Source organism: Ascaphus truei, chromosome 14 (genome assembly GCF_040206685.1).
Source record: "Ascaphus truei isolate aAscTru1 chromosome 14, aAscTru1.hap1, whole genome shotgun sequence".
Lineage (NCBI taxonomy): Eukaryota > Metazoa > Chordata > Amphibia > Anura > Ascaphidae > Ascaphus > Ascaphus truei.
In genome coordinates, this window is record NC_134496.1 from 20,832,427 (window position 1) to 20,855,204 (window position 22,778).

General features: G+C 50.5%; 1 protein-coding gene and 1 long non-coding RNA gene across 2 annotated transcripts in view; both read right to left on the reverse strand.

Moving 5' to 3' along the window:
- The window catches only part of STX5 (syntaxin 5), an 18,367-nt gene extending 5,319 nt beyond the window's left edge, over nt 1-13,048 (reverse strand). The window contains 11 exon segments of the mRNA XM_075569399.1: nt 5-50; nt 53-88; nt 191-247; nt 339-355; nt 358-454; nt 4,713-4,782; nt 7,083-7,142; nt 7,295-7,365; nt 7,947-8,031; nt 8,033-8,165; nt 12,952-13,048. Coding sequence (XP_075425514.1) covers nt 5-50; nt 53-88; nt 191-247; nt 339-355; nt 358-454; nt 4,713-4,782; nt 7,083-7,142; nt 7,295-7,365; nt 7,947-8,031; nt 8,033-8,151 — 658 coding nt within the window. The 5' untranslated portion in view covers nt 8,152-8,165; nt 12,952-13,048.
- Nucleotides 13,049-18,517: 5,469 nt separating this feature from the next.
- LOC142465380 (uncharacterized) lies at nt 18,518-20,677 on the reverse strand. The gene is made up of 2 exons (XR_012787858.1): nt 20,033-20,677; nt 18,518-19,015 (listed from the first exon to the last, which is right to left on the reverse strand). It is a non-coding gene; the product is annotated as an uncharacterized LOC142465380 (long non-coding RNA).
- Nucleotides 20,678-22,778: the final 2,101 nt, after the last annotated feature.

Below are 22,778 nucleotides of genomic sequence, written 5' to 3' on the forward strand. Positions count from 1 at the left end.
TTACCGTGGCTGTTGTTGTGAAGCGGGTGAGTGGAGACCTGACCCTGAGAGAGAACTGCTCCCTGCGACTTCTCTGCTGCTTCAGGTTCTGGGGGAGGGGGGAAGAGGAGGGGAGGTAGAAGCACTGGTTCAGACCATCATGATATACAGATCCCCTCCCTGATATAGCACCTCTCCCACAATTCCTCACCTCCGTCCTTACTTCCAGTACTGACTTGAAGTCATTAGACATTGATGCCAACTTCGACTGTAACGGGAGAAGAGAGGGGGGGTGGGTCATTAAGGAAGAGGAGAGAAGCCCCCCACAACCCCCCCAGTGACCCCCGAGGGCCACTCACCTGCAGCGAGACAACCACGTGTTAGAGTGTGTCTGGAGGTGCCGTCCGCTCTGACTGCCCCGGGCACGCACAAAGGCCTGAAGCTGAGCGATCTGCTTGTTCAGACTGCCGATATCCTACAAAGGGAGGGATGTATATTTACATACACATTATATAATAACCTCCTGAAGCTGAGCGATCTGCTTGTTCAGACTGCCGATATCCTACAAAGGGAGGGATGTATATTTACATACACATTATATAATAACCTCCTGAAGCTGAGTGATCTGCTTGTTCAGACTGCCGATATCCTACAAAGGGAGGATGTATATTTACATACACATTATATAGTAACCTCCTGAAGCTGAGCGATCTGCTTGTTCAGACTGCCGATGCACTCTATGTATATATGTATACTAGCTGAGAGCCCCGCCGTTGCCCGGGATGTTTGTGGTGTGGGGGTGGCAATTGGGTGGTTGGGTTGGGAGTGGTCCACGCGGCCCATGGCGGTGTGTGGGGGTACTGCTGCTGTGGCTGTTACTGACGGTGATTGTATCGGGGTACTGATTTGGGAGGGTTTGGTGCTGATGTGGGGGTGCTGATGGTGCGGATGTGGGGTGCCGATGGGGGAGGTGCGAAGGTGCTGATGTGTGGGTGCTGAAGGTGCTGATGGTGTATATGTGTGTATATGTGTGTATATGTGTGATATATATATAAAAATATATGTGTGTGTGTGTATATATATGTGTGTGTATGTGTGTATATATATATATACACACACACACGTGTGTATACATGTGTGTGTGTGTATATGTGTGTGTGTGCCTGTGTGTATACATGTGTGTGTATACGTGTGTGTGTGTGTGCATACATGTGTGTGTGTGCGTGTGTGCGTGTATACATGTGTGTGTGCGTGTGTATACATGTGTGTGTGTGTGTGCATGTGTCTACATGTGTGTGTGTGTCTACATGTGTGTGTGTATATATATATATATATATATATATTTATATTTGGTGTGTGTGTGTGTGTGTTGGAGGAGGGACGGACGGAGGGATCAGGCCGGAGAGGAGGGAATGTGTGTGAGGGGAGCTGCTTACCTTACAGCATACAGCCGGCAGCAGCTCCCTCCTGCAGCCCGGGAGTCGGACCCAGCTGCAGCCATTTGCTAGGGGGGGTGTGACGATGGGGAGGATTTGGCCCGGGATTAAAGGGGTTACACCCCAATTGGCCACCCCCTGACTCACCAGGGAGACAAGGGGTTAACTGGGCTGAGGTCCAGAAATGTGATTTAACCCTTGTTATAACATGAAAATGTGTATTCCCCTGTTCCCAGGTTTTATTGTTATATCAGTGTCTGCATCACACACACACTAGGATCCATCCGGGAGTACAAGGGTTAATAGTTCTTAATGATTATAGCCCTTTGTGTAATTTTCCGCCCTTTTCAGGCACCATTTTGCAGGGTCCCATAGGGCTGCCATAGGGCTCAATGCATTCTAATGGCGAATCTTGCTGTTCTGGTCCTGTTTCCTGTGAAGACCAGCAGATGGTGTCCGAGAGGAGGAGCGGCGGTTTCCCATTGTAAGTCAATGGCCCATTGACTTCAATGGAGATTCCTCTAAGGAGCTTTCCAGGAACGAGTTAGCTGCCGTCCAAACCGCAAAGCGGATACTTTTTCTAAAAGAGAGCTTTGATCACTTATTAGCCAAGTTCAACGACAAGTGGCGTGGGAATAAACAGTTCTAGAGCACCCTAGAAATAAATATTCTTTTTGCCCCTAGTTCCTATGCCTCCCCCCACTCGACCACCACCGGGTCCCCGAATCCTGGACCCCCGATAAGGGTCGAACCGAGAAGAACGGGTCGCGCCATAGGTTCCAAGGGCGGCGGCAGAAACAGCTCAAAAAAAACGGCTAAGTGTGAAAAGCTGAAATTTAGGAATCCATAGCTCCGGTTCCGGTGGGTCCAGAGGGCCAGGGTTTGGGGTACCTGTAGTCACTGCTCCGGCAACGCTGCAGAACCATCCTTGACCCTCTTGGACCAACCCGACGGAGTATGGACCCCCTTGAAAGTTTCGGGACTTTTCCCATAGACTCCAATGGCGGCCAATCTCCATTGACCGGCTATGGCGGAAAACCCCATTAACTTCAACGGCGGCGTAGCCCGTTGAAAGTCTATGGCGGCGGATTCCCATAGCCGCCCACGGCGGCGGTTTGCCATTGAAAGTCTATGGCGGCGAAGCCCGTTGTTTTCAATGGGATTTAGTGAAAAACCGTGATTTAATTTACAGCGGAGTTTATTGTATTAAAATAGGAAACGGTTTAAGGTGTATTTGTGTAACTCCGGTTCCGAAGGTCGTAGCAAGTCGCAAATTGGACCATAGGGTGTCCCAGTTCCGGCATTGAGAAACTGGGAAGTTTGGACCCGCTGGACCCAACAGAACCGGATATTATAATATGTTTGTGTTTTATCCTTAACACTGTGTCCCCAGGTAGGGACAGAAACCAGAGGGAATTCCTTGGCCATAAGTTAGCAGATGGCCAGGGAAGCGCCCAAATGTCTAGAATTTAAGTGCTGTTCCAAAGGAGTTTATCACCTACACTGTTTACAGGAGGGCGGAGATGACTCAAAACAGAGCAGGCTATAAGTGTCCCATTTCACAGCTTACAACAAAGGGTTTCCTGCCAGAAATTCCGTTTAGTAGACTGGCTGGCATTCTGATGCAAATGTTGGGCTGCAGAAATGAGACCCCAGAGTCCAACTGAGCATGTGCAACTAGCTGGGGGGCAGGTATCAAATGTGTTCCATGTTAGTGAGTGGCTACAGGTAATTGAAAAACCACTCACCTGTACTTAATGTTAAGGATAGGGTTACAAAAGGTTTATAAACGGTTGTCCACCCCTTTATCCTGTGTTGTTCGTTCTTCTATACCAGCGTTTCCCAAATGGTGGGTCGCGACCCGGCACCGGGCCACGGCACCAAAATTGTCGGGTCGCAGCGAGGCTGGCCACGCGGTGTCTCCGTCACCCCCGCTCAAGTTAAAAAAACAATGCGGCGATTCCCCCCGCGGTCCCGCGCGCTTTAGCAGGGCCCGCTCCTTCCTCCCCCCCTGCTGCCAACGTGGGACGTAGAGGAAGTACCAGCTGCTCTGTGGCCGCACGTTACATGGGGGAGAGCTTCCCGAGTTCACCTCCCGTGTGTGTATCAGTGTCTATGTGTGTATCAGTGTTTTGTGTGTGTCTGTGTGTGTCGCAGTGTCTGTGTGTTTAGCAGTGTCTCTGTGTGTGTAGCAGTGTCTCTGTGTGTGTAGCAGTGTGTGTGGCTGGTTGTGTGTCAGTGGCTCCGTGTGTGTGTATCAGTGGCTCTGTGTGTGTATCAGTGTGTCAGTGGCTGTGTGTGTCAGTCGGCTGTGTGTGTGTGTGTGTGTGTGTATCAGTGGCTGTGGCTGTGTGTGTGTGTGTGTGTGTGTGTGTGTGTGCAGGCCCTGCTTTGGATTTACACTCAATACAGCTGCACGCTTTGGAAGGGAGACTGGGAAGGAAGGAATATTGAAAACAGTGAGTACTATACCGGGGGCTACCCAATGAGGAAAGAGGGGGCTGTCTATGGGCAACCCACTCCAACCTTCAGGGTACCTTACGCCGATTTAAAGGCACAGTACTAAGACTATAACTGTCATTACCCAGATAACTCTCCCTTCCTTCAATACAGTCCCAGCACTTTTGAGCACCATCACAAACATACAACTGGTGTAAATTACAGCCTGCCATAAAGTCACCGTGACGGGGGGGGGGGGGGGATTGGACAGGAGCCGGACGGAGAGCACAGAGGGCATGTGGGGGAGCTGCATGGAGAGCAGCAGAGGGCATGTGGAGGGGGGGTGAGTAGCACGGAGAGCAGCAGAGGGCATGTGGGGGGTCCCTCCTGCAGGGCGGGAGCCCCCACGCTGCAGCCCTCCGCCTCGAGGTGAGGCGGCGCCGCCGCTGCTCGTGGGTAGCAGTGCTGGCGGCGCGGAAGGCTGGGGTTTGCTGTGAGGGGGGTAGGGGAGAGGTGAGGCGGCGGCGCGATGCCCTTGGTAGAGGTGCTGGAGGCGCCGGGGAGGCAGGGGTTTGCTGTGGGGGGTGGGAGGGTGGTGAGAGGTGAGGCGGCAGCGCCGATGCCCGTGGGTATCTGTGTCAGCAGCGGTGTGAGTGTGACCAATGAGAGGCGTGGGGGGTGTGGGGGGCTGACGGAGTAATCTGATTGGCCGGAGCCTGAGTGACTGACCGACGGACCAATCAGATTGCCCATAGGGACAGGCACATACGTTTTAAAAAATATAGATATGTATAGAGAGAGAGCGAGAGCGTGCGTGGAGAGAACATTGCAGAGAGCGCGAGAGAGATGCACACAAACCTGTTTAATGATGTACGTCAGCTCCTCAATTTCCACAGCTTTGTCATCAAATAGAGACTTCGCTTTGCCACTAAGGTAGGGGGAGTGGAAAGAGAGGGGGGGGGGGGAAACAATGTCTGAGTGAATATAAAGAATACACACACACACATATATACAGTAGATGTAGAGAAAAAAAACAAGGAGCACTGCAGCAAAGAGAACTGGAGGCAGGTGAAGGTTTGAAAATAAAAAAGGCTTATTCAATAAATCATGCCCGTGAGAGAGCTAAAAAACACTTTTAAAACAGAGTGTTTTTTTTAGCTCTCTCACGGGCATGGTTTATTGAATAAACCTTTTTTTATTTTTCAAACCTTCACTTGCCTCCAGTTCTCTTTGCTGCAGTGCTCCTTGTTTTTTTCTCTACATCTACCTTGGACTTCTACGACGGGAGGCACGCCAGGATGAATACATTAACAGCTGTCCGTGAGTCCTTGTGATTCTTTCCTGCTGTTGGTTTAATTGCCTATGGAAGATCACGGAACTGACCTAGAGCAGCTGGTTGTTTATTTCACTCCAAGAGTTTCCCCTTCATTGTGAGACACTCCTTGGCTTCTATTCCAGCACTTCAATTATTTGGTCACCTATACAGCCTATGTTTACACTACATCCTATGAACTATTATTACAAAAGGATTTAGAAGATGTTCATTGTTATTTTGGACTTTGATCAGTTCCTGTTGCACCACAAGGGGATTTATTTCTCCATTATATATCACATATATACAGCGTGTGTATAGAACGGCCAGGCTATATACAGTGTGTGTGTATATATATGGCCGGGTTATATACAGCGCGCGTGCGTGTGTGTGTGTGTATATATATTGGCTGGTTATATACAGTATAGAAAGTATGTTTAGGGAACAATGAAGAGACCCCTAATCTCTCCTAAGTACACTACAGAACACACCAGGTGTTCCCCGCACTTCGAATGAATACAAGAAAATGAATGATGCTTAAAATACTATTGTGTATTACTGAGCAGAAAGAACATAGAACAGCAATATGCAAACGCAAGTTACAGATAATAAGTGGATGCAGGAAGGGGGGGGGGGTGTGATATAACTAGTAAAGTGAGGGGAGGGTAAAGAAACCCCTGAAAACAGGTAAATGCAAACAGTATTACAATTTAGGCAAGTCAACTTGATAAAGTCCTCAATGTGTATGGACAAAGAAAACCTGTGATCTGAGAGTTAATCTTGTGCGGTCCTGCTACAACAGCCATTCAGTTCTGCTCATTAATACATAATAGTATTTTAAGCATCATTCATGTTCTTGTATTCATTCGGAGTGCGGGGCACACCTGGTGTGTTATATACAGTATGATTGATGACAAGGACACACGGATTTGAATAAAAAAAGATCATTTATTGCGCCCCCAGACGACAACGTTTCGGCCTGCTGGCCTCTCTCACATAAATGGAGTCAAGTCCTTTTAGGTTTCTTTTTTGATGTGGTTCATCCCCCTGGAAGCTGCCCTGTACCCCTCCACCTCAAGCATTTCATAGCAATTGGACATTCACGGGACTGGTTCTTCTCTGTGTTATGTTGTGTGTATTGTTTGATCTTATCGAGATTATTTTATTTCACAATTCATTTAGAAATGTATACTGTACACTAATTTCACATCTTGAGTATATATTGATTTTACACAATCACATTTAGATTTAACACTAGAATATGTATGTACATATATTTTTCTTTATTTATACACAATATTGGCACTACTATATATCCCGTTTAAATATATATATGGCTTTGTATCTCATCCCAAGCTATGTTTAAAAGCTGTGTTTAAAACAGCGAGCATTGGCTTAAGGGCTCCATGTAATAATGGACTGAGACAAAAGGTGTCACTGTGTGCTCCTTTGTATGTAATTTCCCAGAATCCCTTGCTGCAGTGGAAGCACTGCATGCTAGGTGATAATGGCGAAAAGCAGGGTTACAGACCTGTCTAAGACATTAATGTGTTCACGAGAGATAGATATAGATATATATTAGTGTTTTCACTGGGCAGCCGTGCAGCAAAAACGAGACTGCACACAAAGGTAGTAGTTAAAAAAAAACTGTATTGAAGTAAGTGGCGCACACACCGACGTTTCGGTCCTCACAGAGGACCTTTCTCAAGGGAGTGCCTGACACTGGCAGTGCCTGACACTCCCTTGAGAAAGGTCCCTCTGTGAGGACCGATGTTATATAAAGGGACATACGAAAGTGTGTGTAAATATAGAATGGCCGGGTTATATACAGCGCGCGTATATATAGAACGACCGGGTTATATACAGCACGTGTGTGGGTGTATATAGTATATGTATATAATGGCCAGGTTATATACTCACGTATCGTCATCTTCTCCAGCTTGCTGAATGTGTTACTGAGATCCTTCCCAATACGTCTACAGCAGAGAGAGAGAGACTGCTAAGAGAGAATGGGGGTACGAGAGGGAGGGGGACAGCGCGTGCAAAAGAGAGCGCGGGCGAGACAGCTAATACAGAATGGGGGGACAAGAGGGGGAAGAGAGTGTGGAAGAGAGAGCATCCTACTTACTTGGCCATAAGAGTGAATTCACTTCGCTGTTTGACAGCACTGAGAGACGTGGGAGAGAGCTGTAACCCATTCTGGGAGATATATATATGATATATAGATCATGTCTCCCCCCCACTCGTTCCTCCCCATGTCTCCCCCACCACTCGTTCCTCCCCATGTCTCCCCCCCCCACTCGTTATTCCCCATGTCTCCCCCACACTCGTTCCTCCCCGTGTCTCCCTCCCCATTCCTCTCTCTGTCTCCCCCTTTGTCTCCCTCCACTTGTCCCTCCCCATGTCTCCCCCCCCACTCGTTCCTCCCCATGTCTCCCCCCACTCGTACCTCCCCATGTCTCCCCCCACTCGTTCCTACCCATGTCTTCCCACCTCGTTCCTTCCCATATCTCCCCCCCATGTCTTCCCCCCCTCGTTCCTCCTAATGTCTCCACCCCAGACACACATCTTCTCAGCTCCTTGCCTCTCTTCCCCAATATACCTTCCCACACCACATTTCCCTCCCCCCTTGCCCCCATGTCTTCCTCTCCCATCTCTCTCTGATTTGACATTGCCCCTTCTCCCCATGTTTTCCCCTCCGGTTTCACCTAGCCCCACGTCTCCCCGCACCCCCCCTTATCCACCCATATCACCCCATGGCTGCCCCTGTGGTTGGTTACCTGGCGCCCACGAAGGGACTTGCAGGCGGAGATGAACTCAGCGGTGCGGTCCCGACAGGACATGACGTCAGCAGGGGAGGGCAGGAGGCGGAGGGGGGGAGGGCGACTTCGCTGTGGTGGGGGAGAGCAGGACCTGCGTTTGGGGGGGTCCCACGTACACTCCGTTCTCTGTGTTACGAGAACCGAGACGTCTACGAGTGTTCATGGGGCCGGAACTGGCTGAAAGTGGGAGAGGAAAAGAGAGAGAGGGGACGGAAGAAGAGAGGAGGGGGAGGGGAAGAAGAGGGGGGGAGGGGAAGAAGAGAGGGGGGGAGGGGAAGAAGAGAGGGGGGGAGGGGAAGAAGAGAGGGGGAGGGGAAGAAGAGAGGGGGGAGGGGAAGAAGAAAGGGGGGAGGGGAAGAAGAGAGGGGGAAGGGAAGAAGTGAGGGGGGGAGGGGAAGAAGAGAGGGGTGGAGGGGAAGAAGAGAGGGGGAGGGGAAGAAGAGAGGGGACAGGGGAAGAAGAGAGGGGACAGGGGAAGAAGAGAGGGGAGGGGAAGAAGAGGGGGAGGGGAAGAAGAGAGGGGGGAGGGGGAAGAAGAGAGGGGGGAGGGGAAGAAGAGAGGGGGGAGGGGAAGAAGAGAGGGGGGAGGGGAAGAAGGGAGGGGGGAGGGGAAGAAGAGAGGGGGGAGGGGAAGAAGAGAGGGGGGAGGGGAAGAAGAGAGGGGGGAGGGGAAGAAGAGAGGGGGAGGGGAAGAAGAGAGGGGGGAGGGGAAGAAGAGAGGGGGAGGGGAAGAAGAGAGGGGGAGGAAGAAGAGAGGGGGAGGAAGAAGAGAGGGGGAGGGGAAGAGAGGGGGGAGGGGAAGAGAGGGGGGAGGGGAAGAGAGGGGAGGGGAAGAAGAGAGGGGGGGAGGGGAAGAAGAGAGGGGGGAGGGAAGAAGAGAGGGGGGGAGGGGAAGAAGAGAGGGGGGGAGGGGAAGAAGAGAGGGGGGGGAGGGGAAGAAGAGAGGGGGGGAGGGGAAGAAGAGAGGGGGGGAGGGGAAGAAGAGAGGGGGGAGGGGAAGAAGAGAGGGGGGGAGGGGAAGAAGAGAGGGGGGGGAGGGGAAGAAGAGAGGGGGGGAGGGGAAGAAGAGGGGGGGAGGGGAAGAAGAGGGGGGGGAGGGGAAGAGAGGGGGGAGGGAAGAAGAGGGGGGAGGGGAAGAAGAGGGGGGGAGGGGAAGAAGAGAGGGGGGAGGGGAAGAAGAGAGGGGGGAGGGGAAGATAGAGGGGGGAGGGGAAGATAGAGGGGGGGAGGGGAAGAAGAGGGGGGGGAGGGAAGAAGAGAGGGGGGGAGGGGAAGAAGAGAGGGGTGGAGGGGAAGAAGAGAGGGGGGAGACGAAGAAGAGAGGGGGAGGAGACGAAGAAGAGAGGGGGGAGACGAAGAAGAGAGGGGGGAGACGAAGAAGAGAGGGGGGAGACGAAGAAGAGAGGGGGGAGACGAAGAAGAGAGGGGGGAGACGAAGAAGAGAGGGGGGAGACGAAGAAGAGAGGGGGGAGACCGAAGAAGAGAGGGGGGAGACGAAGAAGAGAGGGGGAGAGGAAGAAGAGAGGGGGGAGAGGAAGAAGAGAGGGGGGAGAGGAAGAAGAGAGGGGGGAGAGGAAGAAGAGAGGGGGGAGAGGAAGAAGAGAGGGGGGGAGACGAAGAAGAGAGGGGGGAGAGGAAGAAGAGAGGGGGGGAGACGAAGAAGAGAGGGGGGAGACGAAGAAGAGAGGGGGGAGACGAAGAAGAGAGGGGGGAGACGAAGAAGAGAGGGGGGAGACGAAGAAGAGAGGGGGGGAGACGAGAAGAGAGGGGGGGAGACGAAGAAGAGAGGGGGGAGACGAAGAAGAGAGGGGGGAAGGGGAAGAAGAGAGGGGGGAGGGGAAGAAGAGAGGGGGGGAGGGGAAGAAGAGAGGGGGGGAGGGGAAGAAGAAGAGGGGGGGAGGGGAAGAAGAGAGGGGGGAGGGGAAGAAGAGAGGGGGGAGGGGAAGAAGAGAGGGGGGGAGGGGAAGAAGAGAGGGGGGAGGGGAAGAAGAGAGGGGGGGAGGGAAGAAGAGAGGGGGGAGGGGAAGAAGAGAGGGGGGGAGGGGAAGAAGAGAGGGGGGAGGGGAAGAAGAGAGGGTGGGGAGGGGAAGAAGAGAGGGGGGAGGGGAAGAGAGAGGGGGGAGGGAAAGAAGAGAGGGGGGAGGGGAAGAAAAGAGGGGGGAGGGGAAGAAGAGAGGGGGGAGGGGAAGAAAAGAGGGGGGAGGGGAAGAAAAGAGGGGGGAGGGGAAGAAAAGAGGGGGGAGGGGAAGAAAAGAGGGGGAGGGGAAGAAAAGAGATTAGGCTGGCATGTTTGGATTTGGGTTAGGATGTCATTTTAGGGTTGGGATGGCATGTTTGGGATTGGTTGGCATGTTTGGGAAAGGGATATGCTGCTTCGGTAAGGGCTAGGCTGGCATGTTGGGGCTAGGCTGGCATGTTACGGTAAGGGCTAGGCTGGCATGTTGGGCCTAGGCTGGCATGTTAGGCTGACTAGGTGAGGGTTAGGTTGGCATGTTATGATAAGGGTTAGGCTGCATGCTAGGATTAGGGTCAGGATGCTGGCATGTTAGGGTTAGGCTGGTATTTTAGGGTCAGGGTTAGAATGGCACGCTAGAGATAGGCTGGTATGTTTGGATAAGGGTTAGGCTGGCATTTTAGGGTAAGGGTTAGGCTGGCATGTAAGGATTAGGTTAGGCTGCTATGTTAGGGTTAGGCTGGAACGTAAGGGTTAGGCTGGCATGTTAGGGTTGGGATGGCATGTTAGGGTTAAATTTGCATGTTAGGGCTAGGATTAGGCTGGCAGGTTAGGATCAGGGTTGGGTTGGCATGTTAGGGTAAGGGCTAGAATGGCATGTTAGGGTAAGGGTTAGGCTGGCATGTTAGGGCTAGGCTGGCATGTTAGGATAAGGGTTAGGCTGGCATGTTAGGTTAAGGGTTAGGCTAGCGTGTTAGGTTTGGGGTGGCAGGTTAGGGTAAGGGCCAGGCTGGCAGGTTAGGGTAAGGGCCAGGCTGGCAGGTTAGGGTAAGGCAGGGGTGGGGAACGTCAGGCCCGAGGGCCGTATAAGGCCCCCGAGATCATTTGGTCTGGCCCTGCTAAGGCAACTGCTATAACCGGGGTCGCTATAATTTTTAAAAAAATGGCCGCCGAGCGCCCGATCGGGAGGAGGTGGTGTGAGGCGCCGGCAGCCCTACACGATCCCCAGCAGCCACCGTACTAGCCCCAGCAGCCACCTTACTTCCCCCGCAGTAGTCCCCGCACTTCCCCAGCAGTTCCCCCCGCACTTACCCCAGCAGCCACCCTACACGATCCCCCCAGCAGCAGCAACTACCAGGGGGGGGGGGGGGGGGGGATCTGTGTGCCTGTCTGTGTCTGTATGGCCCGCGAACGATGTTATAAATATCCAAATGGCCCTTGGCAGAAAAAAGGTTCCCCACTCCAGGGGTAAGGGTTAGGTTGGCATGTTAGGTTAAGGGTTAGGCTGGCGTGTTAGGTTTGGGGTGGCAGGTTAGGGTAAGGGTTAGGCTGGTATGTTAGATTTGGGGTGGCAGGTTAGGCTGGCGTGTTAGGTTTAGGTGGCAGGTTAGGGTAAGGGTTAGGTTGGTGTGTTAGGTTTGGGGTGGCAGGTTAGGCTGGTATGTCAGGGCTAGGCTGGCAGGTTAGGATTAGGCAGATTACGGTTGGGATGGCATGTTAGGGTAAGGGCTAGAATGGCATGTTAGGGTAAGGATTGGGATGCCAGGTTTGGGTTAGGATAGCATGTTAGGGTAAGGGATAGACTGGCATGTTAGGGTTAGGCTGGCCTGTTAGGGTTAGGCTGGCATGTTAGGGAAAGGTTAGGATGGCATGTTAGGGAAAGGGTTAGGCTGGCATGTAAGGGTTAGGCTGGCATGTTAGGGAAAGGGTTAGGCTGGCATGTAAGGGTTATGTTGGCATGTTAGGGAAAGGGTTGGGCTGGCATGTAAGGGTTAGGCTGGCATGTTAGGGAAAGGGTTAGGCTGGCATGTTAGGGTAAGGGTACGGCTGACATGTTAGGGTAAGGATACGGCTGGCATGTTAGGATGGCCTGTTAGGGTAAAGGTTAAGCTGGCATGTAAGGGTTTGGATGGCATGTTAGGGTAAGGGTTAGAATGGCATGTTAGTGTAAGGGTTAGGCTGGCATGTTTGTGTAAGGGTTAGGATGGCATGTTTGTGTAAGGGTTAGGATGGCATGTTTGTGTAAGGGTTAGGATAGCATGTAAGGGTTAGGCTGGCATGTTAGGGTAAGGGTTAGGGTGGCATGTTAGGGTTAGGATGGCATGTTGGTGTTAGGCTGGCATGTTAGGGTAAGGGTTAGGCTGGCATGTTAGGGTAAGGGATAGGCTGGCATGTTAGGGAAAGAGTTAGGCTGGCATGTTAGTGTAAGGGTTAGGATGGCATGTTAATGTGTAAGGGTTTGGGTGGCATATAAAGGTTAGGCTGGCATGTTAGAGTAAGAGTTAGGATGGCAGGTTAGGGTTAGGATGGCAGGTTAGGGTTAGGTTGTCAGGTTAGGGTAAGGGTTAGGATGGCATGTTAGGGTTAGGCTAGCATGTAAGGGTTAGGATGGCATGCTAGTGCAAGGGTTAGGATGGTATGTTAGTCTGGTATGTAAGGGTTAGGATGGCATGTTAGGATTATGCAGAACAAGTCTTTTTTTACTCTGTTGACGACTACATAAGGCTGAACAATGTATATGAGATTATAATATACAGGATGCACTGACACCTTATTATACAGGTATATAGGTAAACCTCCCTTATGGGGCAGTGTATATAGGGGTGTTATTATACAGGGGACCTCATTATTCTTAGGATGATGTCACGACGCGTCTCAGTGACGTCATATGTCCTCACTAAGCACTCCCGCTCCTTCGGGTGGTCATGTCGATGAGCCCCATGACGTCGTAGCCCCTCTCCTCATTACCCCCGGGCCCCGCCCCCTCATACATATTAATTAGTCTCTCACCGGCCGCTGCTCTCCGTCTCTCCGTCGGTCTGTGCCGGTGGGAACTGCCGACGTCAACGCCACGTCCTCCTAACGTCACTGACGTGCCGCCGGCGCGCTCTGAAAACGTAACTAGAGGAGGCGGAGCTTGGAACCCGGAAGTAAACAGGTGTAACTGGTTCCGTGCCTGTCTGTGTGTCTCTCCGTCTCTGTCCCTTATAATGTGTGTGTATATTTACAGATATCTGCACATAGCTGGGTTATTTTCCCTGTATATGCCAAAATGCACTCTGACTCTGCCTCTATACGCACTATAATTCTATATATTGTATTATGGACACTATGTACACACAGTATACAGTGTACCAAGGTAAGAAATGTAATGATTACAATTACACAGGGAGTCCATGGTGTATGTGTTATATATATATATATATATATATATATATATATATATATATATATATATATATATATATATACATATATATATATATACATACACACACACACACACACACACACACACACACACACACACACACACACACACACATACATACATATACACACACACACGTTGCCCCCCACAACCACCTGCATAGTAATTGTTTATAAATGTAGCATCTTAAACTCTATGTATTAATATTTTTTTGGTAGAAAAAAAATAAAAAAACAGTCTTTATTGTTTGGAGATGTATATTTATGAATATTTTTGTTTATATCCCACTCCGTTATAAAACTTCTATAAGTCTTGTATTTTTCTTCAAACTGCATAACGAGTGCATTGACGGAGCTTCATATGCCATCAGCCCCCTTTAAAATTCCCCTCCCATCAGCCCGATTTTTCATTCCTCTCCCCCTCATCAGCCCTTTATCATTCCCCCTCCCACATCAGCCACCTTTATCAATCCCCACCACATCAGCCCCCTTTATTTGGTCATGATGAGGTCAGACTGAAGAAGAAAAAGTGAGGGTTATTTTTATAATGTAGTGAGTATATGCACACACAACAGGTAACGAGCAACAGATGCAGACATGCAGATTTATATAAACTATATAAACCAAACCAGCATCCTGGAGCCATACGCACAGCACACAAGGCACAACTTTCAAAAAGATATATTGTAGTCCAAAAACACCAATGTTTCTATCCTTGAAAGTTTAAAGGACCTTCCTCAGGGTGGTGTACAGACAGGTGGGGAAGCCTGTGAAAGGGGGGCCGGAGTCTGGCTGTTAACGGTATAACCAAAGGGAAAGACGATGCTAGGGCGGAACGTACATAAATAGAAAGAGAAAATAATGGCTATATTATATATAATAACATGTCTCATTGGATGGGCTAGTTTTGAATGACTGATGTTATAGGGCAGTGGTGAGCAACATGGTATACTTGGAACCCTTAAAAAAGCCACTTATTACATATACATATACACAGTCATGTGAAAAAGAAAGTACACCCTCTTTGAATTCCAAGGTTTTACATATCAGGACATAATAACAATCCTCTGTTCCTTAGCAGGTCTTAAAATTCGGTAAATACAACCTCAGATGAACAACAACACATGACATATTACACCGTGTCATGATTTATTTAACAAAAATAAAGCCAAAATGGAGAAGCCACGTGTGAAAAAACTAAGTATACCTTATGATTGAATAGCTTGTAGAACCATCTTTAGCAGCAATAACTTTCGTCACATCGTTGTGGAGGAATTTTGTCCCACTCTTCTTTACAACGTTGCTTCAGTTCATTGAGGTTTGTGGGCATTTGTTTATGTACAGCACTTTTAAGGTGCAAGCCACAACATTTCCATCGGGTTGATTTCTGGACTTTGATTGGACATTGCAACACTTTGATTCTTTTCTTTTTCAGCCATTCTGTTGATTTGCTGGTGTGCTTGGGATCATTGTCCTATTGCATGACCCAATTTCGGCCAAGCTTTAGCTTTAGCTGTCGGACAGATGGCCTCACATTTGACTCTAGAATACTTTGGTATACAGAGGAGTTCATGGTCGACTCAATTACTGCAAAGTTCCCAGGTCCTGTGGCTGCAAAACAAGCCAAAATCAAAAAGCCAAAATCATCACCCCTCCACCACCATGCTTGACAGTTGGTATGAGGTGTTTGTGCTGATATGCTGTGTTTTGTTTCCGCCAAAACGTGGCTCTGTGCATTATGGCCAAACATCTCCACTTTGGTCTCGTCTGTCCAAAGGACATTGTTCCAGAAGTCTTGTGGTTTGTTCAGATGCAACTTTGCAAACCTAAGCCGTGCTGCCATGTTCTTTTTAGAGAGAAGAGGCTTTCTCCTTGCAACCCTTCCAAACAAACCATACTTGTTCAGTCTTTTTCTAATTGTACTGTCATGAACCTTAACATTTAACATGCTAACTGAGGCCTATAGAGCCTGAGATGTAACTCTTGGTTTTTTTGCAATTTCTTTGAGCATTGCACGGTCTGACCATGGGGTGAATTTGCTGGGACGTCCACTCCTAGGAAGATTGGCAACACTCTTGAATGTTTTCCACTTTTGAATAATCTTTCTCACTGTAGAATGATGACTTTAAATTGTTTGGAAAGGGCCTTATAACTCTTTCCAGATTGATGGGCAGTAACAATTGCTTCACTAAGATCATTGCTGATGTTTTTCCAACCTTGGCATTGTGTTAACACACACCTGAATGCTCCAGACCAGCAAATTGGCTAAAACTTCGGCTTTTATAGAGGTGGTCACACTTGCTGATGATCAATTAATTAAGGACATTTAATTAGCAAGCACCCGTCTGCTACTTAGCATCTTAATTCCTATGGAAGCAGTAAGGGTGTGCTTAGTTTTTCACACATAGCTTCTCATTTTGGCATTATTTTGGTTAAATAAATCATGACACGGTGTAATATGTCATGTGTTGTTGTTCATCTGAGGTTGTATTGGCCTAATTTACCTGCTAAGGAACAGGTGATTGTTATTATGTCCTGATATGTAAAACCTTAGAATTCAAAGAGGGTGTACTTTCTTTTTCACACAACTGTATATCTCACAGACAGATGGACATTGCAGCCGCGGGTAGGAGTTATACGTTGCAGCCGCGGGTAGGAGTTATACGTTGCAGCCGCGGGTAGGAGTTATACGTTGCAGCCGCGGGTAGGAGTTATACGTTATAGCCGCGGGTAGGAGTTATACGTTGCAGCCGCGGGTAGGAGTTATACGTTGCAGCCGCGGGTAGGAGTTATACGTTGCAGCCGCGGGTAGGAGTTATACGTTGCAGCCGCGGGTAGGAGTTATACGTTGCAGCCGCGGGTAGGAGTTACACGTTGCAGCCGCGGGTAGGAGTTATACGTTATAGCCGCGGGTAGGAGTTATACGTTGCAGCCGCGGGTAGGAGTTATACGTTGCAGCCGCGGGTAGGAGTTATACGTTATAGCCGCGGGTAGGAGTTATATGTTGCAGCCGTGGGTAGGAGTTATATGTTGCAGCTGTGGGTAGGAGTTATACGTTATAGCCGCGGGTAGGAGTAAGATGTTGCAGCCGTGGGTAGGAGTTATACGTTGCAGCCGCGGGTAGGAGTTATACGTTGCAGCCGCGGGTAGGAGTTATACTTTGCAGCCGCGGGTAGGAGTTATACGTTGCAGCCGCGGGTAGGAGTTATACGTTGCAGCCGCGGGTAGGAGTTACACTTTGCAGCCGCGGGTAGGAGTTATACGTTATAGCCGCGGGTAGGAGTTATACGTTGCAGCCGCGGGTAGGAGTTATACGTTGCAGCCGCGGGTAGGAGTTATACGTTATAGCCGCGGGTAGGAGTTATACGTTGCAGCCGCGGGTAGGAGTTATACGTTGCAGCCGCGGGTAGGAGTTATACGTTATAGCCGCGGGTAGGAGTTATATGTTGCAGCTGTGGGTAGGAGTTATATGTTGCAGCTGTGGGTAGGAGTTATACGTTGCAGCTGTGGGTAGGAGTTATACGTTATAGCCGCGGGTAGGAGTTATATGTTGCAGCCGCGGGTAGGAGTTATACGTTGCAGCCGCGGGTAGGAGTTATACGTTATAGCCGGGGGTAGGAGTTATATGTTGCAGCGGTGGGTAGGAGTTATATGTTGCAGCTGTGGGTAGGAGTTATATGTTGCAGCTGTGGGTAGGAGTTATACGTTATAGCCGCGGGTAGGAGTTATACGTTGCAGCCACGGGTAGGAGTTATACGTTATAGCCGCGGGTAGGAGTTATATGTTGCAGCCGCGGGTGGGAGTTATACGTTATAGCCGCGGGTAGGAGTTATACGTTATAGCCGCGGGTAGGAGTTATATGTTGCAGCCGCGGGTGGGAGTTATACGTTATAGCCGCGGGTAGGAGTTATATGTTGCAGCCGCGGGTAGGAGTTATACGTTATAGCCGCGGGTAGAAGTTATATGTTGCAGCCGCGGGTAGGAGTTATACGTTATAGCCGCGGGTAGGAGTTATATGTTGCAGCTGTGGGTAGGAGTTACACATTGCAGCCGCGGGTAGGAGTTATACGTTATAGCCGCGGGTAGGAGTTATATGTTGCAGCCGCGGGTAGGAGTTACACATTGCAGCCGCGGGTAGGAGTTATACGTTGCAGCCGCGGGTAGGAGTTAGACGTTGCAGCCGCGGGTAGGAGTTAGACGTTGCAGCCGCGGGTAGGAGTTAGACGTTGCAGCCGCGGGTAGGAGTTAGACGTTGCAGCCGCGGGTAGGAGTTAGACGTTGCAGCCGCGGGTAGGAGTTAGACGTTGCAGCCGCGGGTAGGAGTTATACGTTGCACACGCGGGTAGGAGTTATACGTTGCAGCCGTGGGTAGGAGTTATACGTTGCAGCCGTGGGTAGGAGTTAGACGTTGCAGCCGTGGGTAGGAGTTAAGACGTTGCAGCCGCGGGTAGGAGTGGCTCCCCGCTCCGGTGCGCTGGTGAATACTGTCCCCGCTCCTCTTCTTATACAGGGAACTAGTGATTAGCACAGGAGAGGAGCGGGGAGAAGCTACATCTCAGCTCCCCCTGTACTGGGGGGATACAGGGAGGGGGCCACAGGTGAAGCCCTCGAGTGACGCCTGTTGCCCACCAATGTTATAGAGCAGGGGTGGCCAACCCGTGACCCGGCCACTTCGGCATTTGGAATTGCCCGTCTGATAATACACAGGGAATCAGCCGCTCCTCAACTGCAGGGCCCAACTTCTGCATACGCCAGAGGGCCCCCAGCTCCCCTCCGCCGTGCAACTGGAGGGGAGCACGTACATACACTATGATACAGATGTTAAAAATAATTATACGTGAACAAGGGTATTACAATAATCTTGAGGCCCCCCCTATTTCTAAAAATTACATATGTGTACCCGCACACAGTTTCAGATCACAGTGCATTTCAGGTAGCATACAGCAGATTGCAAGGTGCTGATGCAGCGTCAATTAATTCTGTGCCACCTGTCACCACACACCATCCAGGCACCTACACACACACACGCACACCTGTGACAGGGATCTCTCAGGAGGAATAATGTCCAGGTGACGGGGTGGGAAAGAGAGGGATAGAGTGATAAGGACTGCAGGTCCCAGAATGCATTGCATATCTTACACATGTACAGTGCTGGGAGGTGTTTATGGCTATTAATACATTCTGTTTACATTTTTCTGGAATCTGACTTTTAATGGTCCCTTCCCTGCTGGAGGGACCCAAGGGTGTGATGGTCTGCAGTTCCCAAGGGAAGAGCTGGGGACGGGTGATGCTCTGCAGGCAGGGTTACGCTGTGCTGCAGAGCTCTGGAACTGGAGCGACACAATGCTCTACCGATGACTTGGATAGGGATCTGTGGGTAGCTTATCACCCAGCGCGGGGGCAGCTGCCAGGATGAGGGGGTAATTTCACTACTTCCTCCAGCGTATGCCCCTGCGGCCTTTGACTTCGGTTACACTGCCCAGACTGGAGCAGGAGCTGGAATCTGTGTGGATGTCCGGATGGCGAGTGTCCAGTGACTCCCGTCTCCAGATGACGCGCACCTTCAGACGTTCCTTGTGTGCTGCCACAGGTACCTTCTGGGTCACATTAGGGGGGTCGGGGGTCACAGGAGAAACATCTGGGCCTGAAAGAGGTGGGGTGGAGGCAGCATTGTGTGAGCTGTATACCCTGTATTATTGGGGTTATGCAACCCTATTCCTTATTCTAGAGATCAGGAAACCCCATACTATGTTTTTGGGTTTCTAAATCCTCATAACATGTTTTTGGGGTAACCTGTTCCCTATACCTTATGTTACCTTATTCCTCTTTCTACCCAAAGTATCAGACCAAACGTTGGGGGGGCTCTGAGAAATGTTGGGTGCCTTGCTCCCCTATACCTTGTCAGGGTCCCTGTACCTGCAAACCATCTTCTATCTAAACCCAATTGAATGGGTGTATAATTGCACCCCCATACAATGCCCAAATGTATCGCCTGGGGCCCCTGCAGCCCAATATCCCACAATCTGCCCCAGTATCCTGCCCCCTGTACTCCAAAATCCTCTACTCAGTTTGGTCTCCTCCATAACTCACCCAAACACATCTGAACCCCAATATCCAGTCCTCCAAGCTCTGTGTGCCCCTATATGACCCTGTAATGCTCCTTCACACTTGCTACCTTGTCCCTTAAGACCTGTGTACCCCAAAATCTATCTAACGGGCCCTTTTGCATTATCATCATCCAGTGAGGGCACCTGTAGCACAATATCACACCCTCTAAACACATCATCATATGAGTCCTTGTACCCCAATATCCCCTCTCAAATACCTCTTTAGGACCACTGAATCCCTATATAATCATATGCATCCCTACACCCCAATAGCCCCCCTCAAAGACCTCTACACCCTAATATCCAATAAGGCTCTTAATACATCAACAGTGAGTGCCCCAGCACCACCATATTATCCTATAGGACCCATGCACCCCAATATCCTATGGGACCCCTGTACCCCAATATTATCGTATGAGACCCCTGTACCCCGATAATATTCTTAGGAAACCCTGCATCCCAATATTATCCTAGGGGGGGCCCTGCGCCCCCATTATCTCGCCTCTTTAAGGTCCCTCAACCCCCATATATTCCGTGGCGACGCCCTTCTCTACCTCCCTCCTGTGGCACCTCCTGGACCAGCTCTTGTGGCACTTCCTTTGGCACCTCCGGCGCCTGCTGGGCGGACCGTCCGCACGGGACGGCGCCCATGATGCAGGGCCTGCTGCCGCCGGAGCAGCCTCGGAATTTCCTGAAGCGGCTTCCGGGCCTTTGTGACGCGAGGTCCCGCCACAGGAGGACCGGGGAGGACACATACTGTGTGTGATACTGTGTGTGTAGTGCTGGCCTAGGTTCTGTTTTATAGGGTGTAGGAACATATTTTATATGTGAGTTATATAGTGACATGTTATATCCATCAATGCTTTTTAATATGTATATCATTTAAAGCGAATAGAAGTACATTTATATAGTGGCTATAGGAGAGAAATAGCATGTGTGTAAGTGGATAGGTGTAAGTGGATATGTGGATAAGTAGATAGGGATAGGTGTAAGTGGATATGTGGATAAGTAGATAGGGATAGGTGTAAGTGGATATGTGGATAAGTAGATAGGGATAGGTGTAAGTGGATATGTGGATAGTTGTGTAAAAAAAATTTTTAATTTACATTTCAGATAATCTCTCCCTCTCTCCCCCTGATCTATACTATAATTCTAAGTTGAATTCCGTCTATTTGTTTGTTTGTACATTCTGCTGCGGATTTGTATGTCAATGCAACTATTTTGAGCTTCCAATATGACTCACCTCCCAAATTATGGGCATTCTAAGTTTCCCTCGACTGTCCAGCAAATCTGTTAGAGCAGGAGCGGGGGGACGTGGCTACTAAGGGAGGGGCGTGTCCTTGCCTGGATCGGGGCTGTGTGTGTGTGTGTGTGTGTGTGTGTGTGTGTGTGTGTGTGTGTGTGTGTGTGTGTGTGTGTGTGTGTGTGTGTGTGTGTGTGTGTGTGTGTGTGTGTGTGTGTGTGTGTGTGTGTGTGTGTGTGATGTGCGGGGGAGATGTGCCAGCTAGCGGGGGGGGGGGGAGGGAATGTGCCAGCTAGCGGTGGGAGATGTACCAGAGGGGGGAGGGGAGATGTGCCAGCTAGCGGGGTGGTGGGGGTCATGTGCCGGCAGCAGAGGGAGATGTACCAAGGGGGGGTCTGGGAAAATGTGCCGCCAGCGAAGGGAGATGTATCAACGGGGGAAGGGGGGGGGGGGCGGGGAGATGTGCCGGCAGCGGAGGGGACATGTATTCAATATTACATTCCCCGGACGAAGCCGGGCACAAAAGTGTGCGTGCGTGTATACTTAGTTAAGTTAGGGTGAGTAAAAAAAGTGACAAAAACCCTCCACAGCAAAGCATACAGCAAATGGAAATATTACTGTATGCTCACTTGCATGTCTTAGACAGGTCTGCAACCTCGCCTTTCACCATTATCACCCAGCACACAGCACTTCCACTGCAGCAAGGGATTCTGGGAAATTACATGCAAATGAGCACACAGTGCCACCTTTTGCTTCAAAACCATTCAACATGGTTCCCCTATAGCCAGGGTGGGCAACCCTGTCGCCATTCACCACTTGTGGCGAATTGACAGTAAAAGTGTGACACTCTGTGCGACCCGCGACGCCCCCTCAAACCCCTCCCCCTTCTCCTTCCTTGGTAAGGAGCGCGCTCCAGCGGTGTAACACGCTCCCCTCCCTCCCACACCCCAGCCCGCTCCAGCATGCGCGTGACGCGCGCTCCCTCCCTTCCGAGGCTGCTCCATGACGCGCTCCCCCCCGAGCACACTCCAACGTGACGCGCTGACGCCCGCCACCACTGACGCCCGTCCGCCCACCACCACTGCCACCCGTCACCGCCCCCTCGCTACCGCTCGCCACCATTGCCGACCACTGCTGCCGCTGCGCCGCAATCTGGTAGGCATTGGTGGGAGGGGGGTGCTTTCAAGGGTGCTGGGGGGAGATGAAGGGTGCAGGAGGGAGATGAAGGGTGCAGGGGGGAGATGAAGGGTGCTGGGGGGAGATGAAGGGGGGAGATGAAGGGTGCAGGGGGGCGATGATGGGGGGGTTAAAGGAAATGGTGATGAGGGGGGTTAAAGGAAATGGTGATGAGGAGATGATGATGAGGACGGTAGTGGTGGTGGCGTGAGAGGATAAGGGGGGTTGCGGTCTGAGGGCCGTTCTATAGTGCGTGCGCGCGCTTTCTGCGCCGTGCGCGCGGCAGTTTTAGTTGGCTGAGGTTAGTCAGCCTTTCTATAATGGTGCCACGCGCAAGGCAGTGAGCGTGGAACCGGCCGACAGGTGGAAGATGAGGAAAATAAAAAAATTGCGCCGCTACCGCCACTGAAATGTGTGTGTGTGTGCATGTATGTACAATGTTAATAAATAATTTATTAAAGTATTTCTTTATTTATTTCAAATGTGTTTATAACACACACACACACACACACACACACACACACACACACACACACACACACACACATACATTGCACCTCACTCGCTCACAGCATACACACAAAAAGCATGCGTCACGTGCACGCGTGTTCGCACGGGCGCACACACTATAGAACGGCCCTGGGAGTTTATAAACTTGTTCAAACAATGTGTGTTTAAAATTTTCGCATGCGCAACATAATACCTCAATTTTTACATTGTGTGGCTATTTTCATTTCTAATTTGCCACACCTGTGGCTACATTGAAAAATAGGTTGCCCACCCCTGCCCTATAGGCTTAAGCTTGCTGCATGGTCACAGCTTTGAGCACAGCCAGGGTTAAGATGCATAGCCAGTAAACCCACAGACAGACTGTTGAGACC